Below are 22150 nucleotides of genomic sequence, written 5' to 3'. Positions count from 1 at the left end.
AGTTTCTGAAGTTCATAGCTGATCCTCATTCTGCATTTCCCACTGCACCATTTCCCATGTGGTTTGTCAGAGTGTAAGTAGGCAGGGACAAGGACAGGCTTCAGCTGATGTCTCTCTGTGAACTTAACATAATGGTAGCGCATTACCCTGGGGGAAATGTGTTAGCTTTGACCACCCACTTCAGTCCTCACTGGCCTTCAGAGGGAAGGGGATTGGAGCCAGTTCCAAGAGTCAACCTGCAAGGATTGCCTGGGTGAGATAAATCAAGGTGGCAGGTTCCTTTATGCTGACCTGGGCTGAACTGCTAGCAAACACCAGGAAATCAGTTTGATAGCCTAAGTGCAAGAACAAAAGCAGCCTCTGATTTTGTATGACAATTTTCAGGTGCCCAATTTGAGACACTTGAATTCAGTAGGTGGTGTGGGCACTCTGCTCTTCTGAAAAATCAGGCTCAAGGTATTTTAAATTGACACTTAAAAGCTGTAGCCACTTTTGAAAGTTTTAAACAAGGTTTCCCTAGTTTAACCTCTCTCATAATGTAACACTGATCTCCCCATTCAGCCACTTTTCACTAGCTTGCCATGTGCATACAAGTTCCTGCAGTGCTTAATTTGTGGCAGGGCTGAGCCCTGGCATCTCTAGGCTTGGCAGTTCATAGCCCTGGTACCTCGTTTGCTGCATCAGTTATGTCAAAAAATTGTTTGAGCCCTGGCACCTCTTTCATTACAAATTAAGCACTGAATTTCTGAATCCCTTACGGCGTGTCCATAGGGCTTCAAAAAAACACTGCAGAAATCTTAGCTATGGTTTATGAGTACTTGGGAACCTGGAGACCAGTTGCTGAGGAAATCTATTTTAGAAAAAGATTAAGATGGACTGGGAGTAGATTTCTGACATTTTGTCCTGCTTTTGATGCCTTTGTGGGCTGCAACCTAGGCATCATCTCCTTTTGGAAAAATAAACAGACCAAAAATTTATAGTTCAGCAATACTAGTGGTAGAAATGGTGAAAGCTGTAGGGTGGACTAGGCTCAGGACCTTGCTGCCAAACCCTAAGATGGTGGATTACAGTTCTGAGTTTTCAGAACAAGAAACACCAGCAGATGGGTAGAGAAGTGTAGCTTCCCAGTGTCAGAGCCTATGCCTCCTCAAATGACTATTTTTCCAACTGTAGGGACTATGTCTGATGTGTTTGTACAGCACCTCGCATAATGGGTCTCTGATCCTGACTGGTTTCAGAGGAACAGCCATGTTAGTCTGTATTCGCAAAAAGAAAAGGAGTACTTGTGGCACCTTAGAGACTAACCAATTTATTTGAGCATGAGCTTTCGTGAGCTACAGCTCACTTCATCAGATGTATACCGTGGAAACTGCAGCAGACTTTATATACACACAGAGAATATGAAACAATACCTCCTCCCACCCCACTGTCCTGCTGGTAATAGCTTATCTAAAGTGATCAACAGGTGGGCCATTTCCAGCACAAATCCAGGTTTTCTCACCCTCCACCCCCTGACTGATCCTGACTGGAGCACTACTGGAAATTAACATAATAGCGGTCATCACTGATCATGTTCTCAGCAGGGATGGGCAAACTGTTTCAGAAAAGACCTCATCCATTTTCTCAAACCAAATGCCACCTTTCATAGATTATTAGATATATGTCTCACTACAACCCTCCTTTGCAAAAGCCCCAGTAGGCCTGACACTTTGTTTGCTTTCATATGGTTAAAAAACCCCTCATCCTGAGAAGACTCCACAGATGTCTCCACCATCAAGGGAGCTGATGTCATTTAAATTAGTCCATAGCAATTATAAAGTTTTGTCTATGCTAGCATAGACAATCATTAACAAAGTTCATGCTGAGAAGGAAAAAGGGTGTTTTGTAGCTTTCATTGTGCTCGCTGCCAACCTAATAACGTAACAGTTTAATGAACCCATCTAGTAATTCAGGTATTTCAAATGCCCAAAGTGAAATGCTGCTTTAAAAGTTAAAAGAAAAGGAGTACTTGTGGCACCTTAGAGACTAACCAGTTTATTTGAGCATGAGCTTTTGTGAGCTACAGCTCACTTCATCAGATGTTTACCGTGGAAACTGCAGCAGACTTTATATACACACAGAGAATATGAAACAATACCTCCTCCCACCCCACTGTCCTGCTGGTAATAGCTTATCTAAAATGATCAACAGGTGGGCCATTTCCAGCACAAATCCAGGTTTTCTCACCCTCCACCCCCCCACACAAATTCACTCTCCTGCTGGATACGAATACAGACTAACACGGCTGTTCCTCTGAAACCTGTCATTTTAAAAGTTAAGGCCATTAATTCTTAGTTGGCCTCCTACGTGGCGGCGACACCCACTGCTATTGGATGGTGGCACACACTTTCTAACAGATGAATGAAGTTTGAAGTTTATAAAGGCAATGTGGACACCTCCTTATCAATATGGCAGCTTTAAAGAATATTAGCTAACAAACAGCAAGAGCAATTGGAATTGTCTCAGTTACTGGGCAGACTGCACCTCTGACTCTTCTTGGTCTGTCCACGCTCACCCCCTCTAGCTCTCAGACCTCGAGGCATCACCAATCTTTCAGGGTGGCATCATGTGATTGTTGTACTCTCAGGCCCTGGGCTGCAACCGTGATTTACCTCAGCAGGTCTGACTTATGTCCAAACCTTGCAATTCTTTCCTCTCCAGGGTGATGATGATAGAAATCAGTGACAAAACGACCTTCTTAAAGCAAAGTTTCATTTATTTAGAACCCAAGCACTTCAGAGAAAACATATCTTAAAAGCAGTAAAACACACTACACATGTCTAGCTTACCAGGTGTTTAACTTTCCTCTATACGGGGATCTTGGAAGGACTAGCTCCCTATAGACTCTTCCACAGAGCCTCTCTCTCAAAGCTCACAACATGCTCCGGACAGCCCCAAAGACTCATCACCCTTCACAGGGATCAAGACACTTTTTCATTATTTAACACCCTTTGATCTCTCATCTCCTGCCACAAAACAGTGGTGTCACTTCAGTTTACACTCTCGAAGGATACCACTCTTTCAAGTGGGTGCTTGGGTGCTCTTATAGGAAAAGCTGTTGTCTCACCTGCCTGTACAGAGCCACTGAACTTGAACCTTATTTAGTGTATAATAAACATTCCAGTAACCCCACTGTCCAATAACTTACATTTCCTGACCAGTCACAGTGTTCTTAAAAAGAAAAGGAGTACTTGTGGCACCTTAGAGACTAACCAATTTATTTGAGCATGAGCTTTCGTGAGCTACAGCTCACTTCAAAGTGAACTGTAGCTCACGAAAGCTTATGCTCAAATAAATTGGTTAGTCTCTAAGGTGCCACAAGTACTCCTTTTCTTTTTGCGAATACAGACTAACAGGGCTGTTACTCTGAAACCTGAGTGTTCTTAAAATTATTATATAGCAGTATTCATAACATTATTATGTATCAGCTCCAGATCTGCAGCAAGTATTAGGTGAAAAAAGTGCTAGCTGCCTTTTGTTTGGGACCTTTCTAGATCTGCATCTGCAATGGCAAATCGTGAGCCCACAATTCACCACAGCTCCATAATCTATTACTCCATGGGTGGTAGCACAGATGGAAGAGATATATAGTGAAGAGAGGGCTCAGGTGTATTTTACTACTGTGCCATCTAAATGTTCTTCAGAGGCGAACTGAAGGTGCTCTGGAGATTGGGCCCTTCAAATTGGGAAGGGAGGATGTGTGTGTGTGAAATTTAGGTAGGCTGAAGATACTTGCCTGAATTGGAAACTGACCAACACACCAAGGGTAACATATCTCTACTATTATGAAAACTGCCATGGGATCTTTAATGATCACAGGTGGTCCAGACCTTAGTTTTACTTCTCACCCAAAAGACCTCTCTTCCAGCAGGACAGTGCCACCAAGAATAGTACTGGGACGTTAAGTCAGTACTGATTCGGAGGGAAAAGTGGTACCTAAAGCAAGTGTTCTCAAGAATAATCAATTAATACAAATATCCATAACATTTAAGATGAGGCTTTTATTGTAAGGCAAAAGATAATCGTAGCTTTTATATTAACAATGTGGGTATACACAGATTTTCTCTATCACTGCTAAGCCAATATTATTAACACGGCTTTAAAATGCTATAACTCTAGCTTCTATTAGTGTATGTATCAATTATAATGCAAAACTAATACAATAAACACATCTTGAAAGATCACAGTGTTTCCAACATTATAACATCCAGGCGTTTTAAACCAATAAGGTGCACGTCTACAAGGGTAAAATCAATCTGAGTTCTAAAGGAACTACACCACGTTATGGCTGTGTGCGGGTGTCACAGACAAAAAATGAAGCTAGGATACAGCACTTATACAAGAAATGAATACCGTGTATCATATGCTGGAATATAGCAAATGATCAGCGTATGGAATACAGTGTATGGAATATAGCAAACGATCACTCAATATGAAATAATATCTGTGTTAGCAATGCAATCTACTTTACCTGGTACACTTGCTGGTACTCACGTACATATGTTTTTAGATAAATTGGGCCAAGCAGGTGTAAAATGCTATCAAACTGGGCCTTGATCATGCAAATATGCATGTGCTTAATTGTTCTTACGTGAATGTTCTTGACTTCGGTGAGTCTTGATGTCAATGTTCAACTCATGTGAATAAACTTAAAATGCATGCATAAGGGTTTGCAGGCTTGGGGCCCAGAATGGTAGTGTCACACCTACTTCACATAGATGTAATGACCTTATCCTGCACCACTGACGTCAACAGGAGTTTTATCATTGATTTCAGTGAGTTGGATGAGGCCCTAAATGGCTACACAAAGTTGAACACTGTAGAAGAATCAGGCCCATTGTTAGTGCAAACCTTTCCCTCCCTCTAGCAGACATATTTAAATGGTAATGAAGACTACAGCACAACTTAATTTTAGTTCATATAGTACTCTTGCCTGATATGAAAAAGAAATATTTAAGATTTCCCATCTCCCTATATATAGTATACAATTGACCCCAGGATTTCTGTATAAAATGTTTTTTGGTACATGTTATGCAACATTGTTTAGGAATATCATTGTATTATAAAATATCTTTTATACAACTATCAACACATTGCTATGCAAAATATGTTTTAATTAAAAGTAGTTTTCTGCCATATTATTTGTATTGCTGTATTTGAACCTAATTGCCTTAGCTTTCTCTTTGAATCATCACATGAAAAACATCAGTGGGCTCTATATATTTGTTAGTAAGAGACTAGAGCCTTTCATCCCTTATGACAAATCCGTCTCTTATTGATGTATTGATTTCTCAGATCATGACTGGCAATGTTACAAAGAACCAGTAATGACTATAACCATTGGATATAAATTAGGCAGGAATTTTATTAGTTCCAAAAGTTTGTGTACTTCAACCCTTTTTTTGGAATGCTCACACATATTGAGCATTTCTTCACAATTCCATTTATTAAATTAATCTATATGAATGGATAGCAGTAGATACAATTACAGACAATTCCTATATGGACAGAATTTTTTCAGTGAGTATGCCTATGATGACTTTGCTATAATTGGCATTGATTCAAGGCAGCAGAAATCTGTTAATTACAGCACATACTGTACAATATTTGTGCAATGAAGCAAACTCTGTGCTATTTTCTTGGAAAATGCCTATTCACATCCCAAAAATGCAGTATTGTTTTGTGGGCCCTGAGTTTTTCTGGCTTATGGCTTTGCAGTAGGTTGTTCTCTCGTAATGTGTTTTTTTGGACATTTGCTCATTTCTTTTCAGTTTAGCCTTAATGCTACTTACTACTCAATCCAGAACATTTAAATACAAACTCAAATTTCTTCTCACAGCAATGTAAACCAGTGGTGTTAGCCAATGGTTGTTCATCCATGTGGTTCTTGACAGCAAGATTCATCTCTTAAATCTGTATAGCAATTCTCATCTCCTCCTATACGAAGATCACAATATCAGAGAACACCCATTGATATTATGTCAACAGATGTTCAGGACAGGTAGGTGGAGTTGACCATCAGAGTTGAGATTTGCTCTATAGATCTCAGAGAGACGTTTTGTCCATAAACGTTTCGGATCTAATTTTAAAAAATGGGCAACTAAGATGTACTCTCAGTGATGCACGCATGGGTCAAAACAGATAACTACATGCATGAAACATGCAATGTTGTTTGCAAACCCTGTATCTACATGTGCAAATGGGTCTTTGCCTGAAGAATTATCCCATTTGCACCTGCAACTCTATATTTTGCACACACCTACAGTGGTCACACTTAAAACTTAACAATGTGACCTTTAAAAATAATCAATGTTCTCATGTTATCCATGGCATTTCTATATATTTAGTATCAGTAATACAAAAGTGACATTACTTATTTACAAAGGTAACTGAAAAGTCTTTAAGGGTAACCAGTGTCTTTGTTCATATTTCCAAGGATAATTTAGGTGTATATTTCAGAACATTAGTTCATTTTACCCACCTTTTTGTGACTGTCTTAGTAGAAATGAGTTACGGTAGAACTGGAAATATTATCTACAAATTCATTTTTTGTTATATTCACGGATTTGAAAAGTCAGTGACAATCAATATACAGTCCAATGATTATATTTAGCATCAGGGAAGTGGCAGAGCCAATGAGCAGAGGCCAGCAGGGAGTGAGAAAGTAACGTAATACTAATATGTGGACAACCTCCTTTCACATTAAAATAGACAGTCCTACAGAAGTGTGCTTTGTTTTAAAAAACAAAGGAGTTGGGCTGCTAATCCAGCCTTCTGAAGTGATTCATAACATGGGTGGAGGGGGAAAAAGAAAAGAAAAAAAACCACGTAGACAAAGCTGAGATTTAAAACAATGGCATAAAATAAGTATATTCCTGATGCTGAAAGCTTGAGTGCTAGAAAAAAAACAGTAAGTATCTGTTAGAACTCACATTTCTGTTGCTGAAAATTACACATTGTACCTGGCTCTATGAATCCTAAAAACCACTAAACCTCAATATTTCAGATCTAGTTCTATCACCAAATAAAATAAATTATTCAACAGTAATGATTTGCAGATGATTTGCCAACAATCATAAATAGTATATAGCGCCGTAGGCTGATATCTATTTTACCACTTTACACAACAACAGGATACACACACACACCATAAATAAGCAACAATACACACAACGTATGGCAAAGCGTAATCCCTTTGCTTTAAAAAAGCATAACCAGAAACACTTTTATACCTCTTAAATTCCTATGGCTTATACTTCAGCAACCAAACACATGAAGAGATTTTACTTTAATGTGTAAAAGATATTCTGCCATTTCGTGTTCTACTTTTGGTAAGTGGGTGAGGTTCTCCTAACATATACTATTATCACAGCAGGATGGCAGAATCTGTACAGGATTATGAGGTTTCAAATTGTGAGATCCTGGTTCTGGAGCCGGAAAAGGTAACTTCTGCTAGACCTTTTGTCTCAGCCTGGGGGGTAACACAATCAGTCTCTGAAGGCAGTAAGGATGGAACATAGAAAAGCTTATAACTTTATTGTATCTCATTCACAGAAGCACTGACATCTGCAGACAAGTTGTTTACTTGCCTACCTTTTAAAAGCTACAATAAAGTTTGCAACAGGGTAAGTATGAGGGGAATTTACAAGTGGATGTGAGTTAAGAAGAAGAAAGAGCTGAAAATCCAGATTTACATTATGGCTGGCATTTTCAGAAGTGCCTAAGTGAGTTAGGTACCCAACTCCCAGAGGAAACGAGGCGTCTAACTCCTTTATACAGTTTTGAAATTCCACCCTACATATCTAACTGTACATTATTACTATCAATTCATGAATTGTTTTTCTACTAAAGAAACATTGAAAATATGTGCTGAGTTTTTTCAATCCTTGAGGCAGAGTCAAGTCTAAATTAATGCAACTGCACCACAGGCATTTTATTAAGAACAAAATTGAATTGTTTTTCAGTATTTTTTTTTTTGAAGCAGCAGCATGAGGACTTTACTGTTAAGGCAGCATAAAGCGGTTTTCTTAAAAGGTATTGCAGGATTAAAATGATAAACAATTAAGGTCCAAGAGACTGCAATATATTTTTTATTTGTACTTCATAAATGTTGCAATAAACGAGAGTTCTCACCCTGCTCATACTGAAGTCAACAGCAAAACTCCTTTGGACTTCAAGAGAACAGGTTGAGCCTGAGGCTTTTGAAAACAGAGAGTGGTTAAATCTGTTTTCTTATAGCAGAATGGATATTAAACACAGTGCAACCCTTACACAAGTAATTGCTACTCTCACAATTAATCCCAGATGGCTAAAGATTACCTTCACTAGCAAGGGTTACAAGAAAAGACTATAAATTTGTTTTCGGTTGCTTTTAGAATATATGGTAAATTACAAGAGATTCCTTACTGAATGTAAATAAGAAAGAAGGAACTCTGCAAAAGGATAGAGACAGAAAGTCATCAGAGAACAGATGATGAATACTTAACACTTCCTATTCCTGCCATTTATAAGGAACAAGTTAAAAAGATCAATAAAACTATACCTATTGGAAATTAAACATAATAGAAAAGCATAATAAGAGTTATCTAATCCATTGCCTTTATAGAATATTTTTACTTTTTTCCAAATATTTGAAACTGTCACTGTGTTCCTATTTGAAAACTTAGAGTCTTGTATGTAACAATATCAACATACTTTTTGTTTAGGATCTGAATTTTTGCATTTATTCCCATATTCTAGATTTGTTTGGGGTTTTGACACAGAACTCCATCTGCAGTGAAAACTACTGAGACATAGCTAGTTGGTTATAATTAGGTTTTGTGGTGCCAGAGATAATGAAGAAAAAAGTAAAATGTGATGATTACTGTGCTGCTGTATAAATAGATTTTAAGTTCTAGGTCTTTTGCTTTTGACTGAATTGGGTGCATTGTGCTTCTTAGGTTGTATATACCAAAAACATTGCTTTTTCAGTCTGCATCTGTAAATAAGGTTGCAGGTAATAACTGCAGGATTAAAACAGCCCTGAGCCCAGATGGCAGAATCCAGTTCTCTGTTTTAATTTAAGAAACAAATATTTCCAAGATTGTTTTTCACAATAGAATAAAAAGTAATTAGAGCAGCTTTCTAAATACTGCAACATGGATATTGTTACTTTTACATTTTAACTGCATGAATACTATGTACAATATAAGTTTAGAATTAAATATCATCAGTAGGGCCCTACCAAATTCAAGGTCATGAAAAACGCATCACGGAACATGAAATCTGGTCTCCTGCAATGAAATCTGGTCTTTTGTGTGCTTTTACCCTGTATTGTACAGATTTCCTTTGGGGAGAGGGGTTGGGGAAGGGGAGACCAGCGTTTCTCAAACTGGGGGTACTGACCAAAAGGGAGTCAATGGGGGGGGAAGGGTTGCAAGTTTATTTTAGTGGGGCCGTGGTATTGCCACCCTTACTTCTGTGCCTCCTTCAGAGCTGGGCGGCTGGAGAGTGCTGGCTGCTGATTGAGGGCCCAGCTCTGCAGGCAGCCGCGCAGCAGTAAGGGGGGCAGTACCATGCCATGCCATCCTCACTTCTGTGCTGCTGCTGGTGGCGGCGCTGCATTCAGAGCTGGGCTCCCGGCCAGCAGCCACCGAGGCTCTCCAGCTGCCCAGCCCCGAAGGCAGTGCCGCCACCAGCAGCGGAGCAGAAGTAAGGGCAGCAGCACCACAATCCCCCTACAATAACCTTATGACCCCCCCACAACTCCTTTTGGGGTCAGGACCCTACAATTACAACACCCTGGAATTTCAGATTTAAATGGCTGAAATCATGAAATTTAGGATTTTTAAAATCCTATGACCATGACATTGACCAAAATGGACCATGAATTTGGTAGGTAACCTAAATATCAGGTTACAAGGATAAAACTGACAGGTCAAAAATGTCACCTGTCCTAAACACGTTTAAAAAGGTCCAAATTCTGAAAAATCTGTTAGCCATCCAAAACACAGGGTGCAACCTAGGAAAAGAACCCAACTTCTCAGATGGGCGATTGACCAGCAACAGATCTGGGATGCTGGGGTGACCTCTAATCTTGGGCACACATCTGAACACCCAGGGACCAATCCCACTCATATTACTTATCCTTATTCTCCGACTGACTTCAGGTTTCAGCACGATAGGTACACATACATGTGAGATATATTGCCTCTGCACACAAGAATGAAGCAACTAATGATACACTTTGCGTTTTGACATTGCTGTGCCTTGACATTCCCTTTCCTCCAAGGATCCCAATGCGCTTGACAAACTGATAAAAAAAAATAGATTGCTTTATCCACCACTGAAATGTATTACTCAAAATGCAGCTACTTCTGGGGTGAAATAACTACGTAACACTGTACCAAACCACCATACAGCAGGGGTCTGATTCTTCAGCCCTTACTCATCCAAGTCATCCCATTAAATCAATTCATGTGAAAGGGCTTGTGGCAGTGAGTAAGGATTAACAACATATATAAGGGCTGCAGGGTCTGACTCCATTCTATAGCCTGATCCAAAGCCAAAGAAGTCAATGGGAATCCTTAAAGGATCAGGCCCTAAGAAAAGCTGAATCTTTTCCAGTGAAAAACACAAGGGGAATGGCAGACCAGCAGAGTACTGGGATAGGGTTATGCATGTGTCAGCTTGTTCACGTGAAGCCACTGGGTGTAATTTTTGACCTATCAGCCTGCCCACTCTCCCCTTAAATTCAATCATATTACTGTATTCCAGTATAAAGAAATATATTAGTCTGATATATTGTAAATACAGGAATTTGCTGCTACAGTATTTTAACAAATCTACATCTGCATTTTGTTTAGGTTTCAAATCTCCCTACTTATCTATGCTAGTGCGGTGTTACTGGACTGACCATCGATCTCAACAGCCACAAATCACTTGGGCACGTACAATACTTTGCGTGGTACATTAGCAACATTACTTGGTGAACCAGAGAAATAAGTGGTTTTAGTTTTAAACTTTTTATCAGCCTTCTCCTAAGCCCAGTACTCAGGGTTCCATCAAAGGTCTGCATACAATTTGTATCTCTAAAGTGTAGCACCCCATTTCATCAGGAAATTATTTTGTCAGTCACTTTTTCAATCTCCATATATATATATATATATGCTACAGTTCAAATAATGGACTAAAGGCAGTTTCTTCTATGATTGGCAATAAGCAATATTACCTAGTATCTGATACTGTGAGACTAGCACTTGACTTCTATACCCTGCCGATCTGCAGTTTTGTTGTAGCCATGTTGGCCCCAGGATATTAGAGCGATGAGGTGGTTGAGGTAATATCTTTTATTGGACCAACTTCTGTTGGTGAGAGAGACACGCTTTTGAGCTTACACAGAGCTCTTCTTAAGGTCTGACTTGAAGTTGGTCCAATAAAAAAACATTACCTCACCCACCTTGTCTATCTAAGACCTTTGCTACAGAATTTAGTGATCCAAGTCTTCTACATGGCTTCCGTTGATCTACTTCAAGGAAGAGACGATATTGATAAAAAGATGGAGTACTACTACCACCGCAAGGTGGTGATAGGGATTACCACACACCGTTTTGAAATGCATGGTCAGATTCAGCTGTCATTTACATATATGAAACCCCACTGATTACAACAGTAATGTGGTACATGTGCAATTAAAGACAGAACGTAGCTGTACAACTGCTATTATATGCACATGACAATGAAAGGATTCCAACATATAGGTACTTCTAGGAAAGGTGGTATTAAAACTAGGAAATCTTTATTAAGAAATCCCAGATTTTGCCTTTTCACTCTTTAGTGACCTGTCTGATTCACCTACAAGAACATAGCTGTGTAATGTCTATTTTATGGGTCTCTTTTTAAACCCATTGGATTAATCATTTTATTTCCCTTGCATGTCCCTACTGTTCAGATTTCCATTTTGTTTTTCTGCATAACCATCACGTTAAAGATTGTTAATGCCTCTTTCATTCTCATTTGAATAATCAGAAGACGTTACTTCCCTTAGTACAGCTGAATTTCTATCCCTTCAATTGTGAAAAACCACTTCATTCTCCCCTTTTATTTTTAAACTTATTTTTTTTTAAACCACATACTTCCCTCCCCAAACCCCAATAGATTTAGACTTCTTCCTGACCCCCCAGCAGAATTAAGGCTAGCGTTAGTGGTATCACTGAATGTGGCTTATTTTGTAAATAGCCTCCCTTTACAGATAAGTGAAACAGCAGGTGCCCTGTACATGGCTGTTCCAATGTGGCACTGGAGAACATCCTTCTCTAGACAAAGACACTGAAGAGAGGGAACTCGGCTTGGTTGGGCTGCAGCAAGTCAATCAGGAAACACACAGTCCCCGAGAAGCCTTCGTACAGACTATATATGTTTTCTAATGCCCGGGAACCAGCCTTAAATTCTTCTGTAAATAAGAACTCTGCAAACCTAAGAAACAGTAAAGACAAAAAATGAAGTCTTTATTACCTCTCTCTTTATGCAACTGGTTTTGGTGCCATCCCTGTGTATCTGTTCATTTGTCATTAGAAAGCTTCACGTCAACACATTCAATAGGAAGAATATTAATAGTTTCACGCCTGCTAGTTATCGGACGTTATCTGCAAATCTGTTTACACCTTTTTCCCCCTCACCAAACTGAGGTCCATTTGATCAAGAAGGACAGAAATGTTCCAATCTGTATTTATATATTTGACATGCTTGGTGCCAGTCTGAGATCTACGAGCTTTTTTGTGTCTTTGTATAACATTTATAAGTGTATAAATGGAAGGGTTTTTTTAAAGAATGTTTTTAGATTGGTCTTTGTTGCATCAGGACCCAGCAGGACACAGAACAGCAGTGTTTTCTGGATGGATGTGAAAAGCCCTGTATTACAGACGTGATTAAGCAGGTGAAATACTCTCAAAATACTATAAAATGAGCAGCACTGAAAATAAGTTATCGTGATTCCAGAACCATTTCCTGCTTGCTAAGGAAAATGGAAACAAACATATTATCATTTAAAAGAGCTACAATATGTCAGAAAAAAATCTGAACTAAAAGTAACTGCTCCCTGCTATAATACTACATAGGCCTCATCCCATTTAAACCAGTGTAAACAGGAAGTTGATGGAGTTACACTGATGTAAAACTGGTGTAAGAGAGAGCGGAATGAGGCCTGTGTGTGTGTAAAATATGTGGAGAAGCAAGATCCTGGCTTAGTTGCACTTCTACGTACTTAGAGACAGCGTCACTTATTGTGAAAACCAGACAGAGAATCAATATAATGAAACCAGCGGTTCATTTCACTCAGCTGTGGAGCAAGAGCTAAAATTCTCTGGTATTTGTTCATAGGCTATGGAGGTCTTCACTGCTGTATTTCTGGACAGGCCCAACCCATGCTGGTAATGGCTAAAAGTCAATAACATGACACCTACTCAATAGTCTATGTTAGATGAGTTATGATCTCAGTCCCATACTTAGCGGGTATGTATCCAAACCATATTTGGGCACTCGGAGTATTCAGAACTTCAGTGCCATCTAGAGCCATTCCTCTAGCCCTCACCACCATGGCAACCATAGGGGGAGGTACAAAAAGTCAGTAAGTAGCATGGACCGTTTTGAGTTTAATCCCAGTAAAGGATCACAGAGTCCCACTAGAAGCACCTCATCAGTTAATGTAATCAGTTGCTCATGACCCTATTTGGATGCAGACCCTAAAAAGAGGCTGGACTAGTCTGAGGGAGAAATAGGTTGTTAGAATGTAAAATCTGTTAGCATGTTCTGCTCTAGAGACAGAATTTCCACGTCTAAATTTGCTGGCTCTGGGCATTTTTAGTTCTTTTTTGAATATTTAAAGATTTAAGCTACTTGAAGGAATTGTGGCCATAGACCAGGGGTCTCAAACACGCGGCCCGCAGAGTTATTTGCTGTGGCCCGCCAAGCTCCCCGTGCCCCTCACCCCGAGTTATTTCCTTTGGCCACCAAGCTCCCCTCACCCGCCGCGCCCCCCTTCCCTCCAGCGTGCTGCATCCCCGCTCCTCTGCCTACCTCCAGGCACTTCCTGCTGCCAAACAGCTGTTTGGTGGAACTTAGTGCTTTCCAGTAGGGAAGGGGGAGGAGCGGGGAGCCACGCGCTCAGGGGAGGAGGCGGAGAAGAGGCAGGGCGGGGATTTGGGGAAGGGGTGGGAAGAGGTGGAGCAGGGCCTCATGGAAGGGGTGGAGTGGGGGCGGGGCCGGGGGAAGCGGGGGGTGAGGCGTCAGTGATGCGTACTAGTACTCAGTGTACTAGTCCTCATGTGGCCCTCGTGGTGATTTGAGTTTGAGATCCCTGCCATAGACTATGCAAGGTTCTGAGAGAGTGTTCTTTGTATTTCACCAAACTCTATAATAATAAACCCCAAAGCTAAGTGAGGTGTTGCTGAAAGGTGAGAATACTAACCTTTGTGCTCTATAGATGTATTTAGAGTTTCCAGTAAGCCTATATAGGAGTAGGAACACATAGGCACTACCAGCCACTCCATGGCAAATTCCAGGTCCCTTCTTCAGCAGGCCCTTCTGCCATGTCAGTTCCCCACAGCGGATACAAGTGTCAAGATACTGGGGCTTCTTGGAAATCAGATAAGCTTTAGCAAACAGGTATGCAATACCTAGGGAAACAGCAGAGAAATCAGTTTTCTTTTTATAAGTACAGTCAAGCTGGTAAAATGTTATATGATCAATACATAAGAATATGGAAATTCTCATCTATGATATATATTCACCCGAGTGTACACGCCACATAGGTGAGGGTGGTAGCAGTCTGATAAATTGAGAGCCATGTGATACATTGCATTTATCATGCACCTTTAAAAGCCTCACATGCAGTCACCCCTCTAGCTCACCTCATTCCAGGACTAACATTCCAAACCCCTGGGCAGCTTAAAACAGCAGCCACATGTTTGTGTTTAAATCAGCCAGCCACAAGACAAGACATTTCCTTCTCTCCCAAAAATGTGGAGTTCTTGCACCATATCACATTGACCCAAGATTGAGGATGGACAATAATTAGTCTTGCAACAGTGACAGGTTTAAGACCCAGTAGTTCTCATTTCAACAGAGCTAGAAATAGGAACTAACCCTCTTTCCAATGGGACTCATTGCACTTTATTCTAGCCCTGGCAGATCCTGAGATGCTGGCCGTCAGTCATGTCCTTTTTATGTATGAAAAAGCCATTTAAAGTAATTTTTAGAGGTGATTTGGTTTTATTAGTTATAATCTCCATGTGATCACTGTGCAGTTGGATTCACAGTAACTAAAAGACAGATGCTACATGAGAAGGGATACAAATGCAGCCTGAATTTTAAAAATTCAGGTTCTCAAAAAAACTGTTTAAAATAGCTCTCAGTGACGTATACAAAATATATAGTGGTGTGGCATTGAAATGGCTGCATTACTCATGATTGATGAAAGGCACAATATAGAGGACTCCCAGGGAAAGGAAAATCAGAACATTTAGAAGGCTCTAAAAATTACCTCAAATAATTTTCCATTAAACATCCCAATTTTAACCACTTGATATCTTGGTGCTCCAAGAGCTAAGAGTAAGTGCTGTATCCCACTGGAAAGCCCCTGTTTTCTAATGGTATAAATCATCCAGCTCTAGCCCTGCTGTGTTGTGAGGTAGCAGACTATCAGTCAGTCCCTGGGACAGGACTAAATACTGCCCATCCTGCACCACAAACTCATATAATATTGTGGGGAATATTCGCCTTTGAGGAGGAGGCAAGAAACTTTCATCCAGTCGGCTGTTCCATAATGAGAGATTGTGGCCGTTTGAAATTTCTTCAAGGTTTGTAGTGTTAGAAGTACTGGCCAGGAGACGGATTAGTGGGCAGAGGGCAGATGAGACTGCCAAAGGGGCCTCTGCCACACGGATATCACCAGCACTCACACAGTGGACCAAACTCCAATTGGAGTCTAAATTTCTTTCTTTCCAAGAGAGAAATTAACTGAACAAAGCTGGTTTCACTTTTCTTCACCCACAGGGAAGGATCAGGAAAGAGGGACCTTCACTCCCTACATGTCAGGAAAAGATAAAGTTCCAGCAGAATGTACAGTTAAGGGCTCTAATTATGTTGCACTGTTTACAATTTAGAAAGAACACATTTAAAATACATGGGTCTCTGCTCCTGAACTTTGTTTAACAAAGTGAACGGTCCTGGAGCACGGTGTCAATTTTTGCTGTTATCTCCTAGGTTTAGGTTACAAAGCCAGTAAGAACAGTTAGCTGCTATATCCTGGTGGGAAGTAATTTCAATATACAATAGCACAAGCAAACACTGCTAAAGCAAGAGTGAGAGCCTCAGCTGGGGTCAGCATGGAACTCAGACAGAAGCTTCTCCTCTTCCCCAGAGCTCTTAAATTTGGGGAAATTCCACAATTAACATTTTGCTAGTGCATACTCATAGATCATAGACTTTAAGGCCAGAAGGGACCATCATGATCACCTAATCTGTTCTCCTACCCATTGCAGGCCACAGAATCTCACCCACCTACTCCGGTAATAGACCTCTAACCTCTGGCTGAGTTAATGAAGTCCTAAAATCATGGTTCAAAGACTTCAAGTTACAGCGAATCCACCATTTCCACTAGTTTAAACTGGCAAGTGACCCATGCCCCAGAGGAAGGCAAAACCCCACCTTTTCCGCCCCTCGCCCCCCCGGTCTCTGCCAATTCTTTCCCAACCCCAAATACGGTGATCAGTTAGACCCTGAGCATGTGGGCAAGACCCACTAGGCAGATACCTGGGAAAGAATTCTCTAGAGCAACTCAGAGCCCTCCCCATGTAGGTGTTCCATCTCCAGCCATTGGACATATTTGCTACTTTCCTTCCCATAAAAAAATCCTTAGGTCAGATCTGTGCATAAGTGTACAATAGCAATACACAGAAATTGGCTATGTTTGAGGGGAAGAGGCAAAAACTTTTCCAGACCCACCCATAAATAGTAAGTCTGGCATTGGCTATGTCCCTTTCAGTACACTAAGGCCATCTTCACTCTCTAGTCAACCAGGACTTGCCTTGTAACTCATATATATCATGCACTGAAGTCCCTCCACTCATGGGAGCAAGAGCTTGGAATACAGAGATCATACATGGGCTTCTTAGAGTACAGGGCATTACAGCTAGGTCATTAGGTGACATATTGTACTATTGGATTTTAATGGCTTTTATAACAACATATTTGAAAGTATCTCAGAGTTTTCCTTCATTGCCTGATCTTCCACCCACGACAGTAATAAACAAAACTTAACTGAAGAAAGCACGAACAATTTTCCTGCTTGACATAAACGGTAAAATCAGTAAAATTTGACCTGACGTTATTTTCTCAATGGAATCATTTAGTGTGAAAAGCATTGTAATTGGTAACATCTGGCTACTTCACAGCATCAATTTGAAAAGGACCTGGAGCTCCATGACACCAGTGCACAAGCTCGTTCTCCCGCTCAATTGTCTCTCCCAGTTCAGGCGGCCAGTTGCTGTTTTGTTCTTGGTCCATAAGAAAGTCAATGCTCTGCCATACAAGCTCCTGATCTGCAGGCTGAAGGTATTCGTAATAGGACAGCAGCATCTGAAGGATGGATGAAAGGCCATGGGCTGCACCTGTAAAGAATAGAAATAGTTAAAAGAAGAATTATTTTTGCTCACAGATCCACCACACTGCATCTTTCTACTGGAAATAATTTCTGTGTTGGGTGTTCTGTCTTGTTTTGACTGTTATAATACTGTGTTGAGCAAAGGTCTTATACATGCAACTCAAAGATTTGTTACCACTTACATCTTTCAGATTCCAAATTTAAAGAAAAACTCAGTATGAATTCACCCATTCTCACTATAGAGTGGCAACATTTGAGAATAATGAAAATTAAAGTGCAGATAAAAGCTTTCTCTACTGCATTTCACAAATACATAATAGCTGAAAACGCCTCGCTTCAGAGAGGCAAAGGCCCCAACTCAGTGAGGAGTCTCACAAAGTTTATGGATTTTTCCCTTATTACAAGTTTTTCTGCAGAAGGGAAATATTGGAGCCTAGTGGGAATATATAATGTATAACTAGCATTAATCACTGCATTCATTTTAGGTGGTCCACATACAATAGTTGTCCATTTACCTGTATGACCATTTGTTAGTTGGAAAAGCAGACTGCACATATTGTTTGCCTGCCAATGTCTTATTTCTAAGTGTTCTATTACCTTGGTGTCAAAGCAATGCCTTGGTTTCTAAGTAGTTGGTGTGTTCTACTCACCAAGGTATTCTGTTCCATAATAAGAGTACATGAGTGGGCATGGTTTCCTCTTCTTCATGGCATAATGCTTCCCAGATTCTAATATAGCTTGGCAAATTGATCTGATCTGCACTGGGGTCAACATCTAAGCAGAAAACACAAGAGAGACAGACTATTATAACAATTTTCCCTTTTAAAAGTTATACAGCTCCCTCTTTTTCATCCTGGCACATACATTAGAGCATTGCCTCTGTGGGCATGTTATAATGTATATTGTAATGTTATTGACAATAATAATAATTTATATAGTATGGTAGGATTACACAACAGTCTCACATAGTGGCCTAAATCCTGCTTCAACTAAGTCAGTGACAAAATTCCCATTGATTTCAATGGGATCAGAGTAAGGCCAATTTAAGAGACATGCTCTCTCTTCCAAAGATTTTTACAGTCTAAGTGAGATGTGATAAACAAGCAGAAGATCATAGAGTCATAGAATCATAGAATATCAGGGTTGGAAGGGACCCCTGAAGGTCATCTAGTCCAACCCCCTGCTCGAAGCAGGACCAATTCCCAGTTAAATCATCCCAGCCAGGGCTTTGTCAAGCCTGACCTTAAAAACCTCTAAGGAAGGAGATTCTACCACCTCCCTAGGTAACGCATTCCAGTGTTTCACCACCCTCTTAGTGAAAAAGTTTTTCCTAATATCCAATCTAAACCTCCCCCTCTGCAACTTGAGACCATTACTCCTCGTTCTGTCATCTGCTACCATTAAGAACAGTATAGAGCCATCCTCTTTGGAACCCCCTTTCAGGTAGTTGAAAGCAGCTATCAAATCCCCCCTCATTCTTCTCTTCTGCAGGCTAAACAATCCCAGCTCCCTCAGCCTCTCCTCATAAGTCATGTGTTCTAGACCCCTGATCATTTTTGTTGCCCTTCACTGGACTCTCTCCAATTTATCCACATCCTTCTTGTAGTGTGGGGCCCAAAACTGGACACAGTACTCCAGATGAGGCCTCACCAATGTCGAATAGAGGGGAACGATCACGTCCCTCGATCTGCTCGCTATGCCCCTACTTATACATCCCAAAATGCCATTGGCCTTCTTGGCAACAAGGGCACACTGCTGACTCATATCCAGCTTCTCGTCCACTGTCACCCCTAGGACCTTTTCCGCAGAACTGCTGCCTAGCCATTCGGTCCCTAGTCTGTAGCGGTGCATTGGGTTCTTCCGTCCTAAGTGCAGGACCCTGCACTTATCCTTATTGAACCTCATCAGATTTCTTTTGGCCCAATCCTCCAATTTGTCTAGGTCCTTCTGTATCCTATCCCTGCCCTCCAGCGTATCTACCACTCCTCCCAGTTTAGTATCATCCGCAAATTTGCTGAGAGTGCAATCCACACCATCCTCCAGATCATTTATGAAGATATTGAACAAAACCGGCCCCAGGACCGACCCCTGGGGCACTCCACTTGATACCGGCTGCCAACTAGACATGGAGCCATTGATCACTACCTGTTGAGCCCGACAATCTAGCCAATTTTCTACCCACCTTATAGTGCATTCATCCAGCCCATACTTCCTTAACTTGCTGACAAGAATACTGTGGGAGACCATGTCAAAAGCTTTGCTAAAGTCAAGAAACAATACATCCACTGCTTTCCCTTCATCCACAGAACCAGTAATCTCATCATAAAAGGCGATTAGATTAGTCAGGCATGACCTTCCCTTGGTGAATCCATGCTGGCTGTTCCTGATCACCTTCCTCTCATGCAAGTGCTTCAGGATTGATTCTTTGAGGACCTGCTCCATGATTTTTCCAGGGACTGAGGTGAGGCTGACTGGCCTGTAGTTCCCAGGATCCTTCTTCTTCCCTTTTTTAAAGATTGGCACTACATTAGCCTTTTTCCAGTCATCCGGGACTTCCCCGGTTCGCCACGAGTTTTCAAAGATAATGGCCAATGGCTCTGCAATCACAGCCGCCAATTCCTTCAACACTCTCGGATGCAACTCGTCCGGCCCCATGGACTTGTGCACATCCAGCTTTTCTAAATAGTCCCTAACCACCTCTATCTCCACAGAGGGCTGGCCATCCCTTCCCCATTTTGTGATGCCCAGCGCAGCAGTCTGGGAGCTGACCTTGTTCATGAAGACAGAGGCAAAAAAAGCATTGAGTACATTAGCTTTTTCCACATCCTCTGTCACTAGGTTGCCTCCCTCATTCAGTAAGGGGCCCACACTTTCCTTGGCTTTCTTCTTGTTGCCAACATACCTGAAGAAACTCTTCTTGTTACTCTTGACATCTCTCGATAGCTGCAGCTCCAGGTGAGATTTGGCCCTCCTGATTTCATTCCTACATGCCCGAGCAATATTTTTATACTCTTCCCTGGTCATATGTCCAACCTTACACTTCTTGTAAGCTTCTTTTTTATGTTTAAGATCCGCTAGGATTTCACTATTAAGCCAAGCTGGTCGCCTGCCATATTTACTATTCTTTCGACTCATCGGGATGGTTTGTCCCTGTAACCTCAACAGGGATTCCTTGAAATACAGCCAGCTCTCCTGGACTCCTTTCCCCTTCAAGTTAGTCCCCCAGGGGATCCTGGCCATCCGTTCCCTGAGACACAAGATGAGACACAAGACAACAGCTCAGGGAATGGAGAGTTTGCAGTTACTAATGACAAGGAGAAAGGAGAGATTCTTAGAAGTGGATTGTAAGGAGGAGCAAGGGAGTTTGGTGGAGGAACACTGACAGGCTGTTCCGGACATAAGGAACAACATGTAAGGAGCTTTTTAAGCAACATAACACAAGAGGCAATGCAGAAGGTATTAAATTGGAAGAAGGAACATTAAATTTTCTTGTTTGTTTCATTTGTAGTTGAGGATTAAGTATTGATATAGGAGACACTTGGGTTAAGGAACATCCTATCACACTACGTGTCTGAATGCATACCTCTTATCTCAAGGAAACATTACTGAAAATAAAGTGAAAAACAGCCTTGTACAGCTGGTTAGAGGGTAGCTGTTTGCAATGCTTTATCACCACAAACAGGTCAAAGCTGCCTTTGTGTTCATTGATTGGTAATAATTGGATGATGGCCAACCTTACAGGATTAGAAGGAAAAGGTGGCTACCTATTAATTTGTTTCATAGGATGTACTTTTTCAAGTAACAGACTTTGTATCTCAGTAGTCAATTAGGAATCTGTTTTACATTTTCTTAATTAGAACTCTAATGATATGCACTTTCCTGTGTTCATTAGCAATTTCCTCTCTGCCACTCACATCTCTTACTGGCTGACCTTCACAAAGGAAGATGAGAGAGGTTCATTTCTAGGCATTTTAATTGCCTGAATCATTAATTCAGGCACAGTCTGTAGGAAAAAAGCATTTCACAGATAATCCTTTTTCCCTTTTGTGAAGAAAGAAATAGAAGAGAAAAGTGACACCAATAAAAAAGGAATACAATGAATCCTGAGAGGACTAGTAACAGAAATAAAAAACTAATAATAACCTTACCACTGCTCCTTTCAAACAGTCTCAGATAAACTACTTGTGCTATAGGGCTTCTAATGAGCTCTTCATTTTAAAGAATGCTTTTTGAACTGTCAAGTATGCAGGCAATGTTCTTGAAAAGCCATGCACCCTTATCGGATGAGCAAAATGAGGTGAATGTAGTTGGTGTTATTTAGGCCTTGACAGGAAGAAAACGGTTGGAAAAAATCTTTTTCTGTTACCTCACTTGTACTGAAATAAAGTATTCTTTGCTACGAACTGCTCAAAGTGACTGTGATATTTATATACCCCCTTGCACAACAGAACCCTGATCAGAGTTTTTGAGTGT

At 40.8% G+C, this 22150-nt stretch overlaps 1 protein-coding gene across 2 annotated transcripts in view; it reads right to left on the bottom strand.

Moving 5' to 3' along the window:
- Positions 1 to 4020: 4020 nt before the first annotated feature.
- LANCL3 (LanC like family member 3) overlaps positions 4021 to 22150 on the bottom strand; it is a 48726-nt gene continuing 30596 nt past the window's right edge. For both annotated transcript variants that reach the window (XM_048863871.2, XM_048863862.2), the window contains exons 2-5: positions 18328 to 18451; positions 17487 to 17684; positions 14483 to 14690; positions 4021 to 12492 (exon numbers count right to left, since the gene is read on the bottom strand). In XM_048863871.2, coding sequence (XP_048719828.2) covers positions 12333 to 12492; positions 14483 to 14690; positions 17487 to 17684; positions 18328 to 18451 — 690 coding nt within the window. In that variant the 3' untranslated portion in view covers positions 4021 to 12332. The remainder of the gene's footprint in view (positions 12493 to 14482; positions 14691 to 17486; positions 17685 to 18327; positions 18452 to 22150) is intronic.

Source organism: Caretta caretta, chromosome 1, assembly GCF_965140235.1.
Source record: "Caretta caretta isolate rCarCar2 chromosome 1, rCarCar1.hap1, whole genome shotgun sequence".
NCBI classification, from domain to species: domain Eukaryota; kingdom Metazoa; phylum Chordata; order Testudines; family Cheloniidae; genus Caretta; species Caretta caretta.
This window is presented reverse-complemented; position numbering and strand designations above follow the sequence as displayed.